This window comes from Meles meles, chromosome 10, assembly GCF_922984935.1.
Source record: "Meles meles chromosome 10, mMelMel3.1 paternal haplotype, whole genome shotgun sequence".
In the NCBI taxonomy this organism is placed as follows: domain Eukaryota; kingdom Metazoa; phylum Chordata; class Mammalia; order Carnivora; family Mustelidae; genus Meles; species Meles meles.
Genome location: NC_060075.1, coordinates 59,393,779 through 59,417,901, shown reverse-complemented (window position 1 = coordinate 59,417,901; position 24,123 = coordinate 59,393,779). Strand labels below are relative to the sequence as shown.

Sequence of the window (24,123 nt, the reverse complement as noted above, 5' to 3'; positions counted from 1 at the left end):
TGTTTTGATTTTTGTTTTTCACCTCAAAAGAGGTTCTACCTATGAGAGAAACACACACAATTTTCAAGCCAAAATTTTTCTTATCATTAATGTATTTTTGCTTTTAATAAATTGGGCTCCCTATATTCAAGCTGTAGTCTACAAAAGATAAAATTTTACTTACCTGTGGATAATATATAAGAAGACCACATAATAAAATATTTCTTTTTCTCACTTCCTTTGCATATTCCCTAATCTGCATTAGGTTTTCCACTTTCTGATCAAAAGGTACTGATTTATAATCAAGAAAATAAACCTGCAAAATAATACAAAAGGTAACATTAGAATACCATTCTTTCCACTCTCCTTTGAGAAATCTAACACTAAAGAAGTTCAAAACACAATTGTATTATTTTTATCAGTCTGTGTTACTATTTTTTCAGTTTGTGTTAATTTCTAGATAAGCATTTCAACCATAAATCCTTACTAAAGATGAATCCTCCTTTACAAATACAAAAGCAGTAAGCAGTCATTGAGAACACAATGCTAAAAAATACAAAATGCTAATATCCTATTTCCACTTGTGTCAGAGCCAAATGTATAATGAATATATGATTTCAACCATTTGTTCAATTTATTATTTGAAACTAAGCTACATAGAAATATGTTAATTACCAATATCAATAAAATTCAAGGGAGTACTTACTATACTCAAAGATTTTTAGTTCAATACTAAACTTTGAGTTCACACTCAAAGATTTAGCCATTCAAATAACTGAATTTCTAATAAATCATCTATTTCTCAGAGTAAATCCAGAATTTTATATGGAACTTTTAGCGGTATTAAATAGTATTTTTCTTGAAATTATTCCAATGACTATTTTTTAAACATTACTTTCCATTTAAATTTTAAGGAGCTCAGGGTGAGCTTTCTTCCTTCAAATTACTGAAGTTTTATGGTATTGTCCATCTTTTGTGGGACATAATATACATAATCACAATAGTATCAAAACAAGATGCAAATGTACACACAGAACACTCAAACTTTTGTATTCTTTCACAATAACAAATTTAAGAAACTCTCAAGAATTATAATTTGTTCAATTCCCTGTATTTATTATCTAGAAGCATTTTAAAACTAGTATACTAATCCTTTCCCTTCCTCTAGAAAATGCAAAACAAAATCTTACTATGTTCTTTGTGTAACACAACGGAATGAGTTTTCACCTACCACACTGTATTTTGCTTTTCCAGGGAAAGGCACTTAAAATCCATTTTAAAAGAAAATCATGTGAGGACATGTATGTATATTAACTCAGTAGATATTCATTCACTGTTTCTCAGACCTTTTCATTATAGTTAACCAAAGACATACACATATAGTAGCCTCCTCCTAAAATCTAAAGTGACAAGAAAGAAAATGCTCTATCCATTAAGAAACCAATAGAAAGACAAAAAAGCAAAAAAAAAAAAAAAAAATGGAGGCTAAAAAGAACCCCAAAAAAGGGTCTCAGGCATTACTATCTACTGAAGAGTGGAAGACAATGTGCCCTGTGACCTTCAGCACACCCTCCCCTAAAAGTAATTCCCTGAAAACTTACAAAGATGAAATTTCAGATTTTTCACCATGCAATAATACTTAAAGCAAATATAATCTGAAACTGGTGAACCACAGCCAGACTGGAATAATTATGAATGAACTATAAATGTTAGACTTTGCTTCAGGGTAATTTAACTTATGACCAGTTTTCCCCTAGCTGAGACCTAGAAGCTAAACACCTATTAGCTGTTAAAAAGATACTAGTTCCCATTTGTAGCCTGAGCCTTCTAGAAGGATGGCTCACATACCACCTTCTGTGATCTCCTTACCTCCCTCTTGAGAAAGTGGAGGAAAAGTAGAGGGGGTAAAAAGACAGGCCCTATACTGACGTGAAATTATGAGCTCAAGAGCAGAAGCTGAAGAGACATGTCCATCTTTGCCTTTTCTCCTGTCCTGTAGTCCTTTATGACATTTCACAAACTAGTGCCACAGGCTTCTCCTAGTCTTGTGAGTTTAAAATAACTTCCTGAAGCTAAAATTCCTGGTTGTGAGTTTGGGAGGGGAAAAAAAAGGCAGGCTAATTCTTCAAACCCCAGGCAATTTATGAAACTGCAGTCCTGTTATGAATGTAAAACTAGGGGAGTGGCTGAGACTAAGACTCTCTCCTGGGCCCATAGTGCCAAGTCATTAAATACCCCAAAGCATCTGGACTAAGGAAGAACACCGCTGTTTGGTGCTCCGGGCCTCACAGTACTATTTAACTCTTTCACCTGTGCAATTTTCTGTAATATTTAGATACCATAAAATGCCAGGAGCCACCATGCCCAATGTACTTAATGTGAATGGAATGTCCTACAGTTTTGCAATGCACACAATCCAGGCAACCTTACTGATAGTCTAGATACTTAATGAGGCAAACAGATATTTCTTGTTTAATACAAGTCTTCCTAAAAAATGTTCAGCTCTGCTAAATCTCACAGTAAAATAAAGGGGGTTGCAGAATGGGTTTATGGAAAAAATAGCACAAGGAGCAGAAAAGATGAAACCACTCTACTTTGTAATTACAGCTCCCTTATTGATTTAAAATGCACAGAAATTAAAGAACAGAAATGCTAGTAACATATGAACTGAAGAAGGAATGATGGATACAGCCAGGAATGGAGCTCTGCCCTGCAAAGCACCACTGAACTTGGCTTAGGAGGAAGTGCACCTGCCGGGGGAACCTCTCTGCAAAGTCAAATCTGGGAGCCGGTGCTCATTTTTCAATTTTCCTTAAAAAGTATCCTAAAGAGAGCCTAAAGTTAATAATAACTTTGGGAGCTTAAAAGTGGTAGAACTAAAACTCTCGACAAGAATAAATTATATTAGAATGAGAAGGCTCAAGAGATAAAATGTGCTGAATCTGTGTTTTGTTTCTTAAAAAGGGCAGAAAATAATGATCTTACACTGAGCTAACACAGAACAAACACTTCAGAAGGTATATTTCCTAATACCAATACCATGAAACTTAACCATATACTTTACATTGCACTACTAATTTTGAACTTCTAAAATACACCAGTTACTTATGAGTTCCAAGAAAAAAATTCAGTTGGTACAATAAAGCAATCAATTTTAATTTTAAAGACAGGGCAGGTTTATATAACTACAGGAGAGGATTACAAAATGATCATGATAGCTCAAGAGAAATGTAAATGTTTTTGCCTTAATAAAACAAACTTACAGCATGGACAGTCTTGTATCCATTGAAATGTAGCAAAACATCTTATTTGGTTGAGTACTGAAGATTTGCTTATAGCTGCTTCAAGTGGGTATTCTTTGATCTCTTTTTGAACTGTTCACTCATTCACTACTTGAAATTATCATTACAATATTTCCCCCTTAGTATGTCATTTCTAGCAGTTTTTTTTTCCATGCATACATTAAAAAAGGTAAGAATATCTTCCTATCCCTCCCCCCAAAAGAATTTCTCATTTTATTTTTTTCTAACATAGTAAATTGACTCCTATAAACTAGTAAACCGCTTCAACATTTAACATATGGGTAGCTTCATGGCTTTGTGGGTGGGCAAGTTTTCTGGCACTCAGAGTTTGGAAAATGCTCCTCTGTGCCTCATGTCTTCTATATTCAGTTCTACACATGCTTTATATTTGTCTAGTAACCATTTAATATATCCTTGGCCCCAGATGAATTGCAATTAATTTTTCATACTTTAATATGTAATTTTTGTCTCTGAGGACAGGTACATTAATTAAAAGACAATAATTAATATCAAGTACAATATTCTTTAAAACCTCAGGAATGTTCCACAACCCCACATTTAACACTTCTGCCTCATTCCAGAACCCATGTTAACAGGCCGGAGAAGGGAATCAGGAACTGTGGTAGGAGAGGAATCCGAGTCTTGGTTTATTTGAATAAGAAGTCAGTTTTTGAAACTCTAGTATATATAGAAATATGCACTGCTTAATGCCCACCAAAGTGGAAGGAAGGATGGTCAAAATCAAAGTTATGGTTTGTATCAAATAATTAGAAAGAATTGGTAGATAGACCAGAGACTCTCTGAATCCACACAACAGATACTGCAAAATTATTTACCTATCTATACAGAAAAGTCCATTGTGTGACTCAGGCCCAGCATCTCACAACACCATTTTCCAAAAGAAATACAGGGAGATAACAAAAGATGAAATTGGTCAATATCAAACTCATCAAAGTAAGAGTATGCATGGAATACTATGCAGCCATCAAAAGAAATGAAATCTTTCCATTTGCAACAACGTGGATGGACCTAGAGGGTATTATGCTGAGTGAAATAAGTCAATCAAAGAAAGACAATTATCATATGATCTCCCTGATATGAGGAAGATGAGAGGCAATGTGGGGGGTTTGGGGGTAGGGAAGGAAAAAATGAAACAAGATGGGATCAGGAGGGAGACAAACCATAAGAGACTCTTAATCTCACAAAACAAACAGAGGGTTGCTGGGGGGACGGGGGTATGGAGATGGTGGAGACATTGGGGAGGGTATGTGCTATGGTGAGTGCTGTGAAGTGTGTAAGCCTGATGATTCACAGACCTGTATCCCTGAGACAAATAACACATTAAATGTTAATAAAAATAATTAATAATAAAAAATACCTTAGAGAAACTTCCATCTCACCTCAATTATTTATGAAGTACATAGATTCTACTAATGAAAATTAATGAACTGTACTTTCATTTTTAACTGTGCTTTTAAAAAGAAAAAGGAACTTTTAATGTTGAATCATTTCATTTTGCAACAAGTTTTTTTTTTTTAAGATTCTATTTATTAATAAGAGAAAATGTGAACAAGCATGAATGGGGTGAGGGGTAAAGAGAGAGGGAGAAGCAGACACCCTGCCCCCACTGAGCAGGGAGCCTGACCAGGGGCTCGGGACTAGATCCCAGGATGCTGAGATCATGACCTCAGCCAAAGGGCAGATGTTTAACCAACTGAGCCACCCAGGCACCCTATTTTGGAACAAATTTAAATCAACACCATCAAGCAATCCAGTGAATAATTCTGATGAATAGAAGCTCATTAAAAGTTGTAAGCTATCATGAAAATTCAGAGCACATGTTTAACAATTCATCTATAAATCTTAAAATACCAGCAAAACTATTAGGTTGAGAAATGAGGGCATTTAACCAAAGTAGTAAATAAAGAGTATATCACATTAAAATATTAGCCATAGAAAAGATTTATACATTTTTATTGATTCAAAGAATTAAAAAGTAATTACATTTTATAGTATCAAGACAAATGTCATACTTGTATACCCATTTTGTTTCAGATCCTTATGTAAAAGATCAAAAAATAACAAAACGAGAACTTCACATTTTTAAACAGGCAGTAGGAAAACCTAACATAGCTTGAGAACATGTTTAGAAATGATTTCTTTTTTTTTCTGATTTCACAAGGTATTTCTCCTTTAGGAACAGAAATCTGCCACTGTTGTATTATGGGACAATTACCTGAAGCATTATATATCTTTTCAATTAACATCTGTACCATCTGTAACAAATTTTAGAATCAAAAGGTAACAGCAAGCACAATGATTAATATGAAGCACTGACTTGCTAAACTAGTATTATTTAAAACATATTAAATCACTAAAGTAAAAAACGAGGTATGTGGTTCTTCACTAAGTTTAGCATATTTATATATTTATATATTTTAATGACTTGTCAAAATTTTATTTTACATGATCAAGTTTATTATACATTAACCAACAATCTGTAATTATTATCAAGGTTGTCTGCAGGCAGGTGATTTAAATAAGCATTACATAGTATATTTAAAATATAAATAATGAGTATCTTTGGAGTTCACAAATAAAGGTATCTTAATGCTAACCACTACAAAGTCCATTTAAATTTATAAAAATTTGTTCTACTTTTATATACCTACTTTTTCAAGTGATTCTTGACATTTTTAATATGCTTCAACAGGCAAAAACAGTAAAAAACATTTTCAGGAGATAAGGTGTTTTGAATACTATATGGTAAAAACAAAAAGTATTCAAAAACGTGATCAAGGGGATCAAATGCAGGTATATGATATACATAAAACATATTAGCATAGCCTCCACAGATTCATCCTATGTCTTTTATTAACTATGGCAAAAATACTTTAATAGGGGTGCCTGGGTGGCTCAGTGGGTTAAATCCTCTGCCTTCGGCTTAGGTTATGATCCCAGGGTCCTGGGATCGAGCCCCACTTCGGGCTCTCTGCTCAGCAGGGAGCCTGCTTCCTCCTCTCTCTCTCTCTGCCTGCCTCTCTGCCTACCTGTGATATCACTCTGTCAAATAAATAAAATCTTTTAAAAAACAAAATACTTTAATAATTTTAGCTATTAATTTTTTTAACAACTTCAGTATAGGAAATTCATACTGTAATAAAGAAAAGCAACAGAAAATTATGGTCTTATCAAAATTGCTTTTGAATTATTTGATAATGTTAAGCTTACATTAATTATATAAAAGATACAGAAAAACTGTGCTAATTTAAGGGAACTTAAAAACATCAGCCTCAGAGGAAAATGCAATTCTCAAAAATTCTGATTACAGTGCTTCCAATAACAAATTAGAAGATCAATGGTGCTTTCCTATGGACTATTTTTTGTTAAAATATAGAGCTAACTAACCTTTTATTTCTGAGAACATTTTTTTTTTCCATGAAGCTACATCAAGTAAGAGAACTGACCTGGGGCACCTGGGTGGCTCAGCTGGTTAAGCTTCAGAATGAGGGCTTCAGCTCAGGTCATGACCTCAGGGTCATGCGATCAAGCCCCATATTGGGCTCTGGGCTCAATGCAGAAGTCTGCTTAAGACTCTTTCTCTTCCCTCTGCACACTCCCTTCCCCACAAAGGATAAATAAATAAATCTTTAAAAAAACAAACATATATATATATATACATATATAGAGAGAGAGAACTGACCCATTATAAAGGCTGATCAAATAAAACATAGTCTAAAACTGCAATGTCTACTAAAGTAGTCACTAGCTATATGTGACTATTTATATTTAAACTCAAAATTATTAAATTCAAATAAAACTGAAAATGCAGTAGGTATACTTCAAGTGCTCATAGCAACAGGTAGCTAGAAGATACCATAGACATGAATACAGCAATCAAACATTATTTCATCATTGCAGAAAGTGCTAATGGGCTGTACTTGCCGGAACAAAAGAAGCTTGTAAAATATCATGCTCATCATATATCCCATTAATTGCTTTGGTCATTAACTTACGTGTCTGTGTAATAAAAAGGATTTTTTTCCCTGACTAAATGTTAAGTTACTAGTTAAAAATCCTACAATGGAAAATACTAGAAAAATTCTCTCTAATATACAAAATTAATAAAGAGTCTGGACCTAAAACTGACTGAGCTTTTTCTTATTTACATATATTTCTGAAAATGTGGATCAGTATCAATGTATGAACATAAAACTCTTAAACTGAGATGGTTCCAGCTTCTATTTCTGCCTAAGTAGGAGTAAAAGGGATCAAACTTACCTTTCCCCGTCAAACAAATAAGCTAAGTACACAAACTAAACCAAACCAAGATTTTTAAGACATGACACACCTGGCAACAAGGGACAACTCTGAAGGATGAGAACAGATGAGATGAGCCCTATGTCTGCAGCAATTTACTTCCTTAAAACGGTTTCCGGGCCACAGCATATTGAAAGGAGAGGTGGATATGTGGGTTTTGAAGCAGAGGTGTTTAGGGTTTACAAGGCAAAATTCCAGAGAGGAAAGAGGTATGAAGAGTGAGAAGGCTGGTGATTATCAGGCTAATTCTCTCCCATATTCAGCAGAGTACTGATCAGTGCATGCATTTGAGAATAAAAACAATCTGAGGTGGGGGAAAAATTCAATGGAGGAGACTAGATGGAACAGTGCCTGATGCACACCCCAGGTCAGGAATAATGATGGGAGCTATGAGCCAGGATAGAAGGTTTCATAATTTACAGGGCATTGGGAAAAATACTAAGAAGTGTTTTGCTTCAGTTGTGAAGAATGTAAGACCTACGTAAATACACTAATTAGTGTGATCTAAAAATCTCAGGAACAATGCCTAAAAGGATCAAATACTTTCCAACTAACTATGTCCCAGGAAAAAAGCTCAAAAATATTCACAGTAATAAAAAAATAACCAGTACCCAACAAGGTAAAGTTCACAAATTCTAATAGCTAATCAAAATATATAAAATATCCAAAAAAGCAGAAAAATATGACCCATAGGGAGAAAAACCTATCAAAACCAACTCAGGAATGATACATTTATTAGAATGAAAAAGGACATTAAAACAATTTTACAACTATGTTCCATTGTTCACAAAGCTCCAGGAAAGCATGTATGTGTTAAGTAGGAAAAAAGAAGATGTAAAAGAGTCCTACACCTAACTTCTAAAGATGAAAATATCATCATCTGATATTTTAAAAAAAATACACTGGAGGGGCTTAACAGCAGATTAGACATTGTTGAAGATCAGTGAATTTAAAAGTATAATTATAGCAACTATTTAAAATGAAACAAAAAAAAAGAAAAAGAAACAGAACATTAGTGAGAAATGAATCAACTTCAAACAATCTAACATACAGATAATTGGAGTTCCCAGTTAAATGTGAAGAACAAAAAACAATGTAGCTGGAAAATTTTCCAAGTTAGATGAAAATTAAAAATCCACACAGCACACTTTAAACACACACACACACACACACACTTTCAGGCATAAAAGCACCAGGAAAGTACTCATAAAAAGGAGATAAATACATCACTTGAAATTGACTCAGAACTTGTATCAGTGTGCCAATTAGCAGACAAGGATATTAAAATGGGTACCATAACTGTTTATCATTTATTCAAAGGTTAACTAGAGAAATAGAAAATATAAAGGGTAAAAAGGACACAAACTTCTAGAAATGAAAAATATAATGCCTAAGATGAAAGACATGGTGTATTTTTTCTAAATTTAGACCTGCGCAAGCCTATAAACACAGAATGGTACAAGGAGGTACACCCTCACAGCGTATATGTGTGCTGGGCTCAACTAAATGGCCAGGGGGAGCTAGAAACATCTGCTTGGCACATGCTTTCAACATGGAATAAGAATAAACTGAGAAACACCAAAGAATGAGTGAAATACTGCATTCTGTTGATATACTGCAATCTCAACATTTATTACAGGTTTGACGGTAACTTTTTCTTCAATTTTATATTTATGATAAGTGCACAAACTTCTTACTTACTTAAAAGGCTTCTGGATTCATTTAACTGAAGAAGATAGAGTCTAAGAAAAAACCCTAGTTCAACTGTTAACATTATAGTTATCTAGGAGGTCAATCAGTGTATTACACAATTCATATAAAATGCAGAAATAGACTAGGAAAAGGAATTGCCAACTATAATCCATAATCTTTGCTTTCAAACTTTTGTCTTCATCAAATAACTTAGTATTTCTTTTTAAACTTATAGGGAAATGTTATCCATATGAACCAAAAGGTAAAATTAATGATCATAAGCACATATTTTAGAATTTGCTTAATATATTAGTAAGCCACTTAAAATTAAATAAATATAAAAGGTAAGTCTCCTCCAAAAATGCTGGAGAATTACTCCCCAAATTCAATTTTTAAGAGAAAAAATAGATTTCCTCTTAGGAATGAGCAACACTTCAAAGGTTAATGCTACTTTCTAGCATAAATCTAGAAAATAACTTAAGACATAATCAGTCTTAGACACAATAAGATGTGCTTCCAAACATGAAGAATAAAGATATGATTCACAAAATCTAAAAACGTGTATGTAAATTAAACAATTATACTTGCTGAATGGAAACACAATTTTTCTAAAAAGATAACATGAAAAAAATTGAACGACATTAAAAAGAAGGATAACATAAATCAAGACCATAAAACTCATAGTTTAAATTTACACATGGTAAGTAATGCCCTAAAAACTCAGACAGATGTAGTATTATTCTCCTTAAGAGAACACAGCTATTCCTTGAGATGCATACCTAGCCACCCTCATTCCTGCAAGTCACCACAAAGCATCTATTTATGGGAGGCAACACTGCAACAGGATGGAATAGGAGACATCATGACTAGAAATGCCAAGGCGAGTTCAAATCAATAAACATTTCTGAATGTCTACACATGCTCGTTGGGAAAAGGGAAAAGACTCTGAGCACAGGAGTATTAGGAAGGATTCCAAGAAGAAATACGATCACTAAAATTCTAAGGCAAGAGAAACACTAGAAAAATGGTGTCTTGGGTCAAAAAACACACCAGAATCAACATACATCTGTCAAACAATATGGCACACGGGTTACAAAAGTTTCTCAACAGAGGGCCAACTGTGTGATGAGGCAATGAGAGGCAGGGTGATAAAAGCAAGAAGAACCAGTCCAGACCAAGTCTTTATGCTCTTACTGAGCTTTGTCCAGTAAGGGGATGAGAAGCCTCCAGAAGGTTTTGATAGAGAGAGTACCTCTTCATTAGCAATTAGCAAAATCTGTCATAGTAGCAATGATGAGGTCAGACTGAAACAAAAAAGAGACTGCTGGGAGGGATCTAGCTCTTGGCGGGAGGATGATACATTCCATTTTTTTTTTTTTTTTAACATCATGCACTTGAACACTTCCTCTCAAAACTGAGAAGAATGATGAAGACTGCAGATAAAAACATATGAACTGGCACATGAGTGATACTTTAAAGCAGAAGGCTTGATGACCCCGAGAGTATATGCCTACTAAAGAAACACCTAACATGTATTTTAGGTAAAGATACTAATTAACAGTGGCAAACAGGTCATTTAGAATTGAGAAGCTCAACCAAAGTCTAGGAAACTACAGTCCATGGGTCCAATCCAGGCTCCTGCCTTTTTTTGTAAACCAACTTTTCCTGGAACACACGCCATCCTTTCCATCTCATCTATGACTACTTTTGCACTAGAACAGCAGAGTTCAGTAGTGGTAGCAAAGACCATATTGGCTCAAAAAGCCTACCATTTTTAGTATCTGGCTTTGCATAAGAAAACTTTGCCAACCCCTAATACAAAAAATTATCTCAATGCAGGCACAGAAAATGACATCAATTATCTCATATAAAGTAAGAGCATCCTACTGAGTGGTTTTTCAGATCCTTTTCTTCTTCAATAACTTAAGTCTCTATTACTCAAGGGGGGCAAGTATTGACACCCCTAAAAACAAAACATCATTTGGTAAAGTAAAATAAGCACAGGGATAATGGCATGTATGATACTCAACTCTCAGGATTGCTGTAAGGATTAAATGGGATCATTTATATTAAAAGGAAAGAATCGTGATTCATTATTTCAAGCAGTCAGTTAAGTGTTTGTTATTACCAACATTAACATAATTATACTAATAATAAGAATTAGCAGGCGACATTTTCAGCGGCAGAAGAGGGTCTGAGGATTATAAATGTAGTGGGAGTTCCATTTCTTAGAAATGGGAAGAGCAAAACACACAAGATCACAGTTCTCACTGGTTGGGCAAAAAACCAGAACTCAGTCATTACCATAAAAAGAGTAAATTAAAAAATTGAAATCTGTAATTCTCTCTCAAAAAATCCAAGAATGGTACAATCCTCAAAGTACTTGAAAGAAACATGCAGGTGACTAACCAGTCCAGTCATTTCCACGTAAGAGTCTTCCAATGCCAGCGCAAGGATTATCTTGGCAATACTAGCTGCATTCCACCTTAGCAGGCACTAGTGAATCAAGTATCCCAGCTTTTAAGTAAAGTATAAGCTTCAAAATCCCATACAATAAAACCTCTGCTGCCTGAAAATTTAATCATACTATACTTTTCAAAAGTATCACATACAAACTTAACTGCAAACAGGGTTCAAGCCAAAGCATGTTTGGATGAAAATGCTTCGTGCACTGATTCCAACACCTTTCTATACTTTATAAAAGAATGAGCCAGCCTTTCCAGGAAAGTGCTTAAGTAATCTATTTTTAGGAGGTTATAAATTTTTATCCTAAAGGAATAGCATTTAGGCCTGATAATATTCTTACCATTTTCCTGCCTACTAATGCTTCAATCCATGAACAAGGTCTTGATTTTTGTTTTTGTTTTCAATTGTGTTTTTCGACACTCCCTGGTGGTGTAGTGGTTAGGATTCGGCTCTCTCAATTGTGTTTTTCTTTGCATAGTATGAAATGGTGGTACAGGAAAGATTTCATAAAACAACATGAGCCATTATACAAATACTATGTAAGACTTGGCAAAAGCATTGTAATATGAAGGTTTTTTTTAAATTATGCCTTTAACTGAAATTCTATTAAAACTCAAGTATTAAGGAAGCCGTGGAAGAATGTAGCTTGTCTTTCCAAGTCGGCTTTATTTTTTTTTTTAATATTTTATTTATTTGACAGAGAGAAATCACAACTAGGCAGAGAGGCAGGCAGAGAGAGAGGAGGAAGCAGGCTCCCTGTGGAGCAGAGAGCCTGATGTGGGGCTCGATCCCAGGACCCTGGGATCATGACCTGAGCCAAAGGCAGAGGCTTTAACCCACTGAGCCACCCAGGCTCCCTCCAAGTCGGCTTTATGATAAGAGATTCTGTACGTACACACACACACACACAGATGAACAGAAAGCTTTTTAATATGAGTGGAATATTTTTCATTATCCAGGTGAACAAATGTGCAATAATCATTTGCCTAACTCAACCTTTAGAAACAAACCAGAAAGATCCTTCTCTAATGTCCCGTATCTTACAGCCATTCCCTCAGTTTCACAAGATATAAAATTTGAGATTATACCTCCTCTCTCTCATTAAATCAAGAACAAATTCTTTGTGTTTCTACTTCTTAAATATTATCTCGATTCCAACAACTTCTGCCCAGTCACTCTAAAACAACCCTAATCCCAGATACCATCATTATTTCTTGGACTACTATGATAGCCTCCTAACTAAACCAAATGCTTCAAGGAAACTCTCTGGTCACTTTCATCTATTCTCTGTGCTGTATCCAGAATGTAAATGCAAATGTTCTCACATCAGTTTCTACTGAGCAGGGCTGCTTCCTAGAATTCGAACTTGCAAGGTTCACATTGACCTTTTCCTACCCAGTGTGTGTGGTCCAGTCTGTTTCAGATCCACCGGCTTTCTAATGCTGACTATTCCATGTGCTACTCTGGCCATGGAGAAATGCTATTCTCCCTACTCTTAAAAGATGTGGACCGGCTCAGTCTTCCCAATTTCAGACTCTGCTCATATCCTTGCGGTCTCTTCTGATTAAAAAAAGCGTAGGCTTTTCTGCTCCTTTTAATTTTCTTTTTAAGATAGGGAGGGGGAAGGGTAGAAGGAGGGAGAGAGAGAGAGAACCGTAAGAACTTATGCAGGGGCCCATCTCACAAACCTGGGATCATGATCTGACACAAAATCAAGAATCAGATGCTTAACTGACTGAGCCACCCAGGTGCCCCATTTCTGTCCTCTTTTCAAAGGGATGTAGTTAAAACTCTCAACGTTGAGGTGGTGAATAGAAAGAACAATGACCAAGATATGCTGTCAACTCCCAGGCTGAGGATCACTTCCCAAGCTAACACTGGCCATTGGATTAAACTTATGTTACTGAAAACCCTTCATTTTTGAAAAAATAAAAGTATTTCCTTACCAATAGAGTAAGATAATCTGGAACACTCTTTTAAAGATGCAGTTTTTTTAAAATTATAGTAATAAATAGCATATATCTCATCAAAATGCTTGTCACACAGATGTTCAACAAATGTTGTATTTATCTATATTACATCATCAGTTAGGTAATCAAGAGAATAGGATAGCTCACTCTAAAGCATTAAGTATGTTGCACCTAAAATAAGTTTAACATGAATAGGAAAGATGATACACTGGAGTTTTAATGATTAAGGAATCGTTCTCAGAAGGCAGGGTCTGGTATAGACATAAATGGATAGATTCTTTGGAATGAAGGGAAGACTAATCTTGCAATCTTGCAAGTGTTTTTTAAAGAGATGTTTTAAAAAAAAAGGCAGGGGAGAATGAATGCAAAAAGGAAAGATTTAGACGTAACTTAATAAAAAGTGGACTACAAAAAGAAGATAAATAAGAAAGGGACAGATGCAAGAAGAAGAATCAAGCAATCAATCAATAAGCCAGAAATCTTGAAATAAGGGGAGGGTCGGAGGTGGGGTGAGCCTGGTTGTGGGTATTGTAGAAGGCATGTATTGCATGGAACACTGAATGTGGTGCATAAACAATGAATACTGGTACACTGAAAAAAAAAATTCAAAAAATTCTCAAAAATGGCTCAAGGTAGGAATTCTATACCACCTGATTCATATTTACTATGACTGCTATAGGGGGTGCCTGGGTGGCTCAGTGGGTTAAAGCTTCTGCCTTCGGCTCAAGTCATGATCTCAGGGTCCTGGGATGGAGCCCCGCATCGGGCTCTCTGCTCAGCGGGGAGCCTGCTCCCCTTCCTTTCTCTCTCTCTGCCTACCTCTCTGCCTACTTGTGATCTCTGTCAAATGAATAAAATCTTTAAAAAAAAATGACTGCTATAACCAGAATTGCTCTCCTATACTTGTACATAAGGCACATGCATTATGGGTTATACAACAGCAAAAGGCCTTGACAACATGTTCTAATACAGAAAATATTTTTAGAAAGAGAAATCACTTAAATGGCTTTAAGGACAACCACTCTGTTTTCAGATAAAGATTCTGAATTAAAACTCAGAGACATGGGGGGGAGCAAGATGGCGGGAAAGTAGGAGGAGGCACCATTTCAACCTGTACCCTAAAGTGAGCTGATTACCTACCAAAGAACTCCGACCACCCATGAAATCAGCCTGAGATCAGAATTATACACGTCTGGATCTCTACTGGAGCAGAAGACGCCAGTGGCAGGTAAAGCAGACTGGGAGCATCGGACTGATATCTTAAGATAAACAAAAGGGGGAGGGAGCCACCAGAGGTGACCGATTGGAAAGTAACACCCCAACACGAGAGTGCTCTGCGTCTGGGGACCAGCATTAACTTGGAGTCTGGTTGAAAGCACTCAAAAAACAAACAGCAAAGGATCGCGGTGCCGGGGGGGGGGGGGGGGGGGGGGGGGGGGGGGGGGGGGGGGGGGAATAGTGGGAACCTGGGCGGTTAGGGTCAGGGACCTAAGTCCCCGGACCCAGGACAGCCTCCCCTGGCGCGGAGCCAGAGAGAGTGCGGCGGAGAAATCAGGTCTCGGTCCCTGAGCCGCGAGTGCACCTGAACGCCAGCGCGCCTGAGAACGAGTGGGGTCTGTCTCCCGTGAGGGGCTGGGAGCCTGGCCTGACGGCAATCCTGAAACGCGCGCGTCCCACACCCTCCCTTGGGATAGGTGCTCATAGGCTCTAGCCTGGAGCTCTGGCAGCAGGAAAAGCCAGACATTCCCAGCCCGGGACAGCGGGAAAATTTCAGTGCGCGATCTCTGCTCGGAACCTCTCTGGGGGTCTGGAGCTGCCTAGACAGCCACAGCTGCCCTGGTTTTGGGTACAACGAGGAGCTCCTGCATCCCCAGGGACAGTGACCCAGAACCAACTGTGCCAGCAGCTTTTGCAAAACAGTCTGAGGCTTCTCTCTGAGAGGGAGGTTGGGGTGCTGTTTGCTCTCCTCTAAACCTCCAAAAACCATCAAAAGCTGTCAAGGCGAGAGAAAGCAGATGAAAGAACATAAAAACCCCCAGAGAAAAAAAGGCTGAAAAAAAAAAACAGTTTCCTGAAAAAAAAAGAGCTCACCCCCTTGAGGGGAGTGGGAGGACCTAACTCAGGGAACATCATTGTCTGAAAACCCACGTGGCAGGCCCCTCCCCCAGAAAACCAACCAGGAAGGAAGGAAAAAAAAAAAAAAAAAGACTACAAGAGAACAACCACCACTACTTCATAAATACAACTTTTATTTTTAACTCTTTACCAATATTCTGGTTCTTTTTTTTTATACATACAGATAATTTTTTAACCTATTTACCATCACACTGAGATGTCCAGTACATCAAATTCTTTAATAACCTTCTAACCTGAAATTTTTGATACATACACCCGTGTTTTTCTTTTGTTTTTCTATTTTTTTAATTTTAACTTAGTTTAGTCTAGTTTATTCTTTTTTTAATTTTTATTTTCTACTATACATATAGAGTTAAACTTCAAGGTAACCCCCTTTCCCCAATCAATGCTACCCCTATAGGCAAACCAGTTTCTAATCCCCCTGTAACTTAGGAAAGTTGAGTCCCTTAACAAAAACATCAAGATACCTTCAGGAAGAATCAAAATAACCTTCCTCACCCACACTGAGAATCTATAACCATTCTCCCAATTTTTCCTTCTGTCAGTGTTTCTGTGATTTTGTGTCTGTCCTGACAATATATAAATCTTATACTTGGGGTTCTTTCTGAGGAGGTTTTTCCCTTTTTTTTGCTTATATATACATATTTTTTTCTCTTGTCATATACTTTAATCACTCTTTTTGTTTGTATACTCCACAAATCTTACCTTGTGGCCCATTTGGGCTGAGCCTTCTCTTATATCTTCCCTTTTTTTCCTATCTCTCTCTCTTTTTTTTTCTTCCTTTTTTCTTTCCCCTTTTTTTTTTTCTTTCTTCTTCTCTATTTCTTTTTTCTCTCATTTGGGTGGGGAATCCAGATTGCACAGAAGCGTTCCAGGGTGCACATTGACTGCACCACAATCGATAAGTCCAGCTGCATCTGTTTAGTCATCTCTTACCAAAATGACTAGGAGGAGGAATACCCAACAGAAGAAAAATACAGAGGATGGGCCTTCTGCAACAGAACTAATGGCTATCGACATAGACAATATGTCAGAAAAGGAATTCAGACTAACAATTATCCAGGCAATAGCTAGGTTGGAGAAAGCCATGGATGACCAAACAGAATTGATTAGGGCAGAACTGAAAGCCACCAGGGATGATGTTCACAATGTTAGGGCAGAACTGAAAGCCACCAGGGATGATGTTCAAAATGCTCTCAATGAGTTCCAGTCCAATCTAAGTTCTCTAAAAGCTAGGGTAACTGAGACAGAAGATAGAATTAGTGATCTGGAGGACAAACAGATAGAGAGAAAGGATCAGGAGGAAGCCTGGAACAAACAGCTCAGAAGCCACGAAAACAGAATCAGGGAAATAAACGATGCCATGAAACGTTCCAACGTCAGAATTATTGGAATCCCTGAAGGGGAAGAAAAAGAAAGAAGTCTAGAAGATATAGTGGAAGAAGTTGTCTATGAAAATTTTCCCAATCTCACGAATGGAAACAATGTTCATGTACTAGAGGCAGAAAGATCTCCTCCCAAGATTTTAGATTCTCGAAAGTCCTCACGGCACCTTATAGTTAAAATGGGGAATTGTGTTTCAAGAGAGACCCTCTTAAAAGCAGCTAGGACAAAGAAGCTTCTTACATACAGAGGAAAGCCCATTAGAATAACGTCAGACCTTTCCACAGAGACCTGGAAAGCCAGGAAGGGCTGGCAAAATATATTCAGAGTACTAAATGAGAAGAACATGCAACCAAGAATACTCTATCCAGCAAGACTGACATTTAAAATGGATGGAGAGATAAAGAGTTTCCAAGACCGGCAAGGCTTAAAAGACTATGCAACCACCAAGCCAACACTGCAGGAAATATTAAGGGGGGGTCCTATAAAAGAGAAAAAATCCTAAGAATATCATTGAACAGAAATATAGAAACAATCTATAGACAGAAAGACTTCAAAGGCAACACGACGTCAATAAAAACCTATCTCTCAATAATCACTCTCAATGTGAATGGCCTAAATGCGCCCATAAAACGACACAGGGTTGCAGATTGGATAAAACGACAGGACCCATCCATATGTTGTCTACAAGAGACCCATTTTGAACCTAAGGATACACCCAGACTGAAAGTGAAGGGATGGAGAAGCATCTTTCATGCCAATGGGCCTCAAAAGAAGGCCAGAGTAGCAATTCTCATATCAGATAAATTAGATTTTAAACTAAAGACTGTAGTCAGAGATACAGAAGGACACTACATAATTCTTAAAGGGACTATCCGCCAAGACGATCTAACAATTGTGAATATCTATGCCCCCAATATGGGAGCACCCAATTACGTAAGAAAACTATTAATCAAGATAAAGAGCCATATTGATATGAATACAATAATAGTAGGAGATCTTAATACGCCTCTCTCAGAAATAGACAGATCATCGAAGCAGAAAATTAATAAAGAAATAAGAGCATTGAATGAAACATTGGACCAGATGGACCTCATAGACATATACAGAACATTCCACCCTAAAACAACAGAATACTCATTCTTCTCAAGTGCACATGGAACCTTCTCCAGAATAGACCACATACTGGGTCACAAAGCAGGACTCAACCGATACCAAAAGACTGACATTATTCCCTGCATATTCTCCGATCACAATGCTTTGAAACTGGAGCTCAATCACAAGGAAAAGTTCAGAAGGAACTCAAACACCTGGAAGCTAAAGACCACCTTGCTTAAGAATGCTTGGATCAACCAGGAGATCAAAGATGAACTTAAACAATTCATGGAAACCAATGAGAATGAAGACACCTCGGTCCAAAACCTATGGGATACAGCAAAGGCGGTTCTAAGGGGGAAATACATAGCCATCCAAGCCTCCCTCAAAAGCATTGAAAAATCCAGAATACACCAGCTGTCTCTACACCTTAAAGAACTGGAGAATCAACAACAAATCAAACCAACTCCACATGCAAGAAGGGAAATAATCAAGATTAGAGCAGAGATCAATGAGGTAGAAACGAGAGATACAGTAGAACGTATCAATGAAACTAGAAGCTGGTTTTTTGAAAGAAACAATAAGATTGATAAACCATTGGCCACACTAATCCAAAAGAAAAGAGAGAAAGCCCAAATTAATAAAATTATGAATGAAAAGGGAGAGATCACAACTAACACCAAGGAAATAGAAACAATCATCAGAAATTATTACCAACAGTTATATGCCAATAACCTAAGCAACCTAGATGAAATGGATGCATTCCTGGAAAGCTACAAACTCCCAAAATTGAACCAGGAAGAAATTGACAACCTGAATAGACCGATATCTAGTAACGAGATTGAAGCAGTGATCAAAAACCTCCCAAAAAACAAGAGCCCAGGACCTGACGGATTCCCTGGGGAATTCTACCAAACTTTCAAAGAAGAAATAACACCAATTCTCCTGAAGCTGTTCCAAAAAATTGAAGCAGAAGGAAAACTTCCAGACTCTTTTTATGAAGCCAGCATTACCCTGATCCCCAAACCAGGCAAAGACCCTACCAAAAAGGAGAATTTCAGACCAATATCACTGATGAATATGGATGCAAAGATTCTCAACAAGATCCTAGCAAACAGGATCCAGCAGCACATTAAAAAGATTATCCACCATGACCAGGTGGGATTCATCCCTGGGTTGCAAGGTTGGTTCAACATTCGAAAATCAATCAGTGTGATAGAACACATCAATAAGAGAAGAGAGAAGAACCACATGGTCCTCTCAATTGATGCAGAAAAAGCATTTGACAAAATCCAGCATCCGTTCCTGATGAAAACGCTTCAAAGTATAGGGATAGAGGGAACATTCCTGAACTTCATAAAATCTATCTATGAAAGACCCACAGCAAATATCATCCTCAATGGGAAAAAGCTTGCAGCCTTCCCGTTGAGATCAGGAACACGACAAGGATGCCCACTCTCACCACTCTTGTTCAACATAGTATTAGAAGTTCTAGCAACGGCAATCAGACAACAAAGAGAAATAAAAGGTATCCAAATTGGCAAGGAAGAAGTCAAACTCTCTCTCTTCGCAGATGACATGATTCTTTATATGGAAAACCCCAAAGACTCCACCCCCAAACTACTAGAACTCATACAGCAATTCAGTAACGTGGCAGGATACAAAGTCAATGTACAGAAATCAGTGGCTTTCTTATACACTAACAATGAAAATACAGAAAGGGAAATTAGACAATCGATTCCATTTACTATAGCACCAAGAACCATAAGATACCTGGGCATAACCTAACCAAAGAAGTAAAGGACCTGTACTCGAGGAACTATAGAACACTCATGAAAGAAATTGAAGAAGACACAAAAAGATGGAAGACTGTTCCATGCTCTTGGATTGGAAGAATAAACATTGTTAAAATGTCTATACTGCCTAGAGCAATCTATACTTTTAATGGCATTCCGATCAAAATTCCACCGGTATTTTTCAAAGAGCTGGAGCAAATAATCCTAAAATTTGTATGGAATCAGAAGAGACCCCGAATTGCTAAGGAAATGTTGAAAAACAAAAATAAAACTGGCGGCATCCCGTTACCTGATTTCAAGCTTTACTACAAAGCTGTGATCACCAAGACAGCGTGGTACTGGCATAAAAACAGACACACAGACCAGTGGAACAGAGTGGAGAGCCCAGATATGGACCCTCAACTCTATGGTCAAATAATCTTCGACAAAACAGGAAAAAATATTCAATGGAAAAAAGACAGTCTCTTCAATAAATGGTGCTGGGAAAACTGGACAGCTATAGGTAGAAGAATGAAACTCGACCATTCTCTTACACCGTTCACAAAGATAAACTCGAAATGGATAAAAGACCTCAATGTGAGACAGGAATCTATCAGAATCCTAGAGGAGAACATAGGCAGTAACCTCTTCGATATCAGCCACAGCAACTTCTTTCAAGATAGGTCTCCAAAGGCCAAGGAAACAAAAGCAAAAATGAACTTTTGGGACTTCATCAAGATCAAAAGCTTCTGCACAGCAAAGGAAACAGTCAACAAAACAAAGAGGCAACCCACGGAATGGGAGAAGATATTTGCAAATGACAGTACAGACAAAAGGTTGATATCCAGGATCTACAAAGAACTTCTCAAACTCAACACACACAAAACAGATAATCATATCAAAAAATGGGCAGAAGATATGAACAGACACTTCTCCAACGAAGACATAAAAATGGCTATCAGACACATGAAAAAATGTTCATCATCACTAGCCATCAGGGAGATTCAAATTAAAACCACATTGAGATACCACCTAACACCAGTTAGAATGGCCAAAATTAGCAAGACAGGAAACAACGTGTGCTGGAGAGGATGTGGAGAAAGGGGAACCCTCTTACACTGTTGGTGGGAATGCAAGTTAGTGCAGCCACTTTGGAGAACAGTGTGGAGATTCCTGAAGAAATTAAAAATAGAGCTTCCCTATGACCCTGCAATTGCACTGCTGGGTATTTACCCCAAAGATACAGATGTAGTGAAAAGAAGGGCCATTTGTACCCCAATGTTTATTGCAGCAATGGCTACGGTCGCCAAACTGTGGAAAGAACCAAGATGCCCTTCAACGGATGAATGGATAAGGAAGATGTGGTCCATATACACAATGGAGTATTATGCCTCCATCAGAAAGGACGAATACCCAACTTTTGTAGCAACATGGACAGGACTGGAAGAAATTATGCTGAGCGAAATAAGTCAAGCAGAGAGAGTCAAGTATCATATGGTCTCACTTATTTGTGGAGCATAACAAATAACATGGAGGACATGGGGAGATGGAGAGGAGAGGGAGTTGAGGGAAACTGGAAGGGGAGATGAACCATGAGAGACTATGGACTCTGAAAAACAACCAGAGGGTTATGAAGGGGCGGCGGGAGGGGGTGGGGTGGGGTGGGAGGTTGAGGAACCAGGTGGTGGGTAATAGGGAGGGCACGTACTGCATGGAGCACTGGGTGTGATGCCAAAACAATAAACACTGTTATGCTGTTAAAAAAAAAAAAAAAAAACTCAGAGACATGAAGATAAATAGATGCTTATTATTTGCAAACCTACTCCTTGTACCTTGAACCCCATTCCAAGTATATCATCCTTACTATGCCAAAGATCTCCTAAAACTTAAAACAATAGTCTATTATTTGTATTAAATACCACCTTTGTAACAATATAATTTCTTTTCTACAACAAATACAATCTTGTAAAATAGTATAATATAATATAATAATAGTATAATAAAAATATACCAAGCCCAAGGGCACCTGGGTGGCTTGGTTGGTTAAACACCCTGATCTCAGGGTCTTTAGGACTAAGTCCCAAGTCCAGTTCCCTGCTCGGTGGGGAGTCGGCTTCTCCCTTTCCCTCTATCCTTCTCCTCCACTCATGTTCTCTATCTCAAAAAAATAAATAAATAAAAATCTTAATATATATATATATATAAATATATATCAAGCCTGACTTTAACCTATACAAGAAGTCAACATAATACATATAAAGTATGACAAGTAACTGTAAAATAAATGATAGTGAAAAGATATTTGGTTCCCTTTTTTGTAAAGAAGTAGCATAACACAACTGAGCTAAAGGCCTTTATTTAAAATAGAATCCACGGATGCCTGGATGGCTCAGTCGGTTAAACCGCTGCCTTCGGCTCAGGTCATGATTCCAAGGTCCTGGGATTGAGTCTCACATTGGGCTCCTTGCTTGGCAGGGAGCCTGCTTCTCTCTCAGCCTCTGCCTGCCACTCTGCCTGCTTGTGCACTTGCACGCGCGCGCTCTCTCTCTGACAAATAAATAAATATCTTAAAAAAATAATAAAATAAAATAGAATCCAGTATACAAAACAAACAAACAAAAAGCTAGTAGGAGAAATCCCCAGGTTTATTTTTTGAAAAAGTGAATGATCAAAACTGCTCAACTCCTTTTCTAGGCCTAAAGTTAATGTAAGCTGTCTAACAAATAAGGCCAGCTTCATTATTTGGTTCCTGTACATTTAATGTTAAATTTAAGGAACTGATTTAGATGGAAAGCACCAGCAAAAAAATTCATAAACAATTTTGTTCATCTGACTGAATTCAGTGGACTTCCCAAATTAGGAAAATAAATAGTAATTTCAAGCCCTGTGCTTAATCAAGAAAAATTAACTCATTAAACTAGAAAAAGAACTCCAGAATTTGTTCCTTTTGATATTGTTAGAACATCACCATATGAAAATATCTGTAATTCATTACAAGAATCAATTAAAACTTGCAAGGGGTATCCCAGGAGAACGATATCTTGACATCAGTTATATGCCCAATGCAACTAATCTCAGGGAATTTTAATATACAACAACAAAATCTTCCTAGTAACCATTTACCCATAAGCAAAGATCTCCTAAAACTTGTAATAACAGACAATTCTATTCATCATCTCGTACAAGAACTTCATCATTCTTTATTTTGAAGTTCAGTATGAATCCCTTCATGACTAAAATTTCAAAAAGGTTCTCAAGGTATTTTAAACCAGGACTGAGCTATTATTATTTTAGGCAGGAAATATTTTAGACTTTATTACCAGAAAACAAATGGAAACATTTGTAGAATTCATGGAAATGACTGCATTCCTACCACTAAAGCTATCCACATCATGAACAAGAAAACCTTGATGCATCTTAAGTGAAACATCAAAAAATTCAGTAAACAGTAAGATAATCATTTTCTGAAGGAAAAGTAAAAACTACAGTAGCAAAATGGTTAAGACTGGAATAGAAGGATTTAGACCAACTCTATTAGTCATTCTTTGGCCACTAAACACACATGTGTGTATGTACACACACAAACACACACACAAAATATCTATTCAAAAATAAACACAAACTAAGGGCCTGAAAGATACACATAATAAAAAGTAAATCCAGTATGATGGCAGGGAGAATTACAACAGCCAGCTCTCTTTTTTGTTTTTTAAGAACTTGTGACCTAAAAACGAATTTTCTCAGTCTAGAAGTAATAGGGTTAAACAGGAGCAACTGCACAGAATAAATAGTTAAGTAAAAGGTGACAAAGGTACATGTCTAGGATCTGGTAAAAAATTTAACAGGACCACAGATTTTTATAACTTAAATTCAGTAAAGCCTCAATACCTTATGAAGCAAAGAAAGAAACCATTAATACTTTGTTTTTCCAACTGTCATTTGTTCTTTATTAGAAAGGAATATTAAATACATATATGTCTGTGTATTTTTAACCTTTTCCCATAT

General features: G+C 37.0%; 1 protein-coding gene across 4 annotated transcripts in view; it reads right to left on the bottom strand.

The window, feature by feature from the left end:
* CRPPA (CDP-L-ribitol pyrophosphorylase A) overlaps window positions 1-24,123 on the bottom strand; it is a 318,329-nt gene that overhangs the window by 133,474 nt on the left and 160,732 nt on the right. For all 4 annotated transcript variants that reach the window (XM_046021494.1, XM_046021496.1, XM_046021495.1 and 1 more), the window contains one exon: window positions 164-295. In XM_046021494.1, the coding sequence (XP_045877450.1) occupies window positions 164-295 (132 nt within the window). The remainder of the gene's footprint in view (window positions 1-163; window positions 296-24,123) is intronic.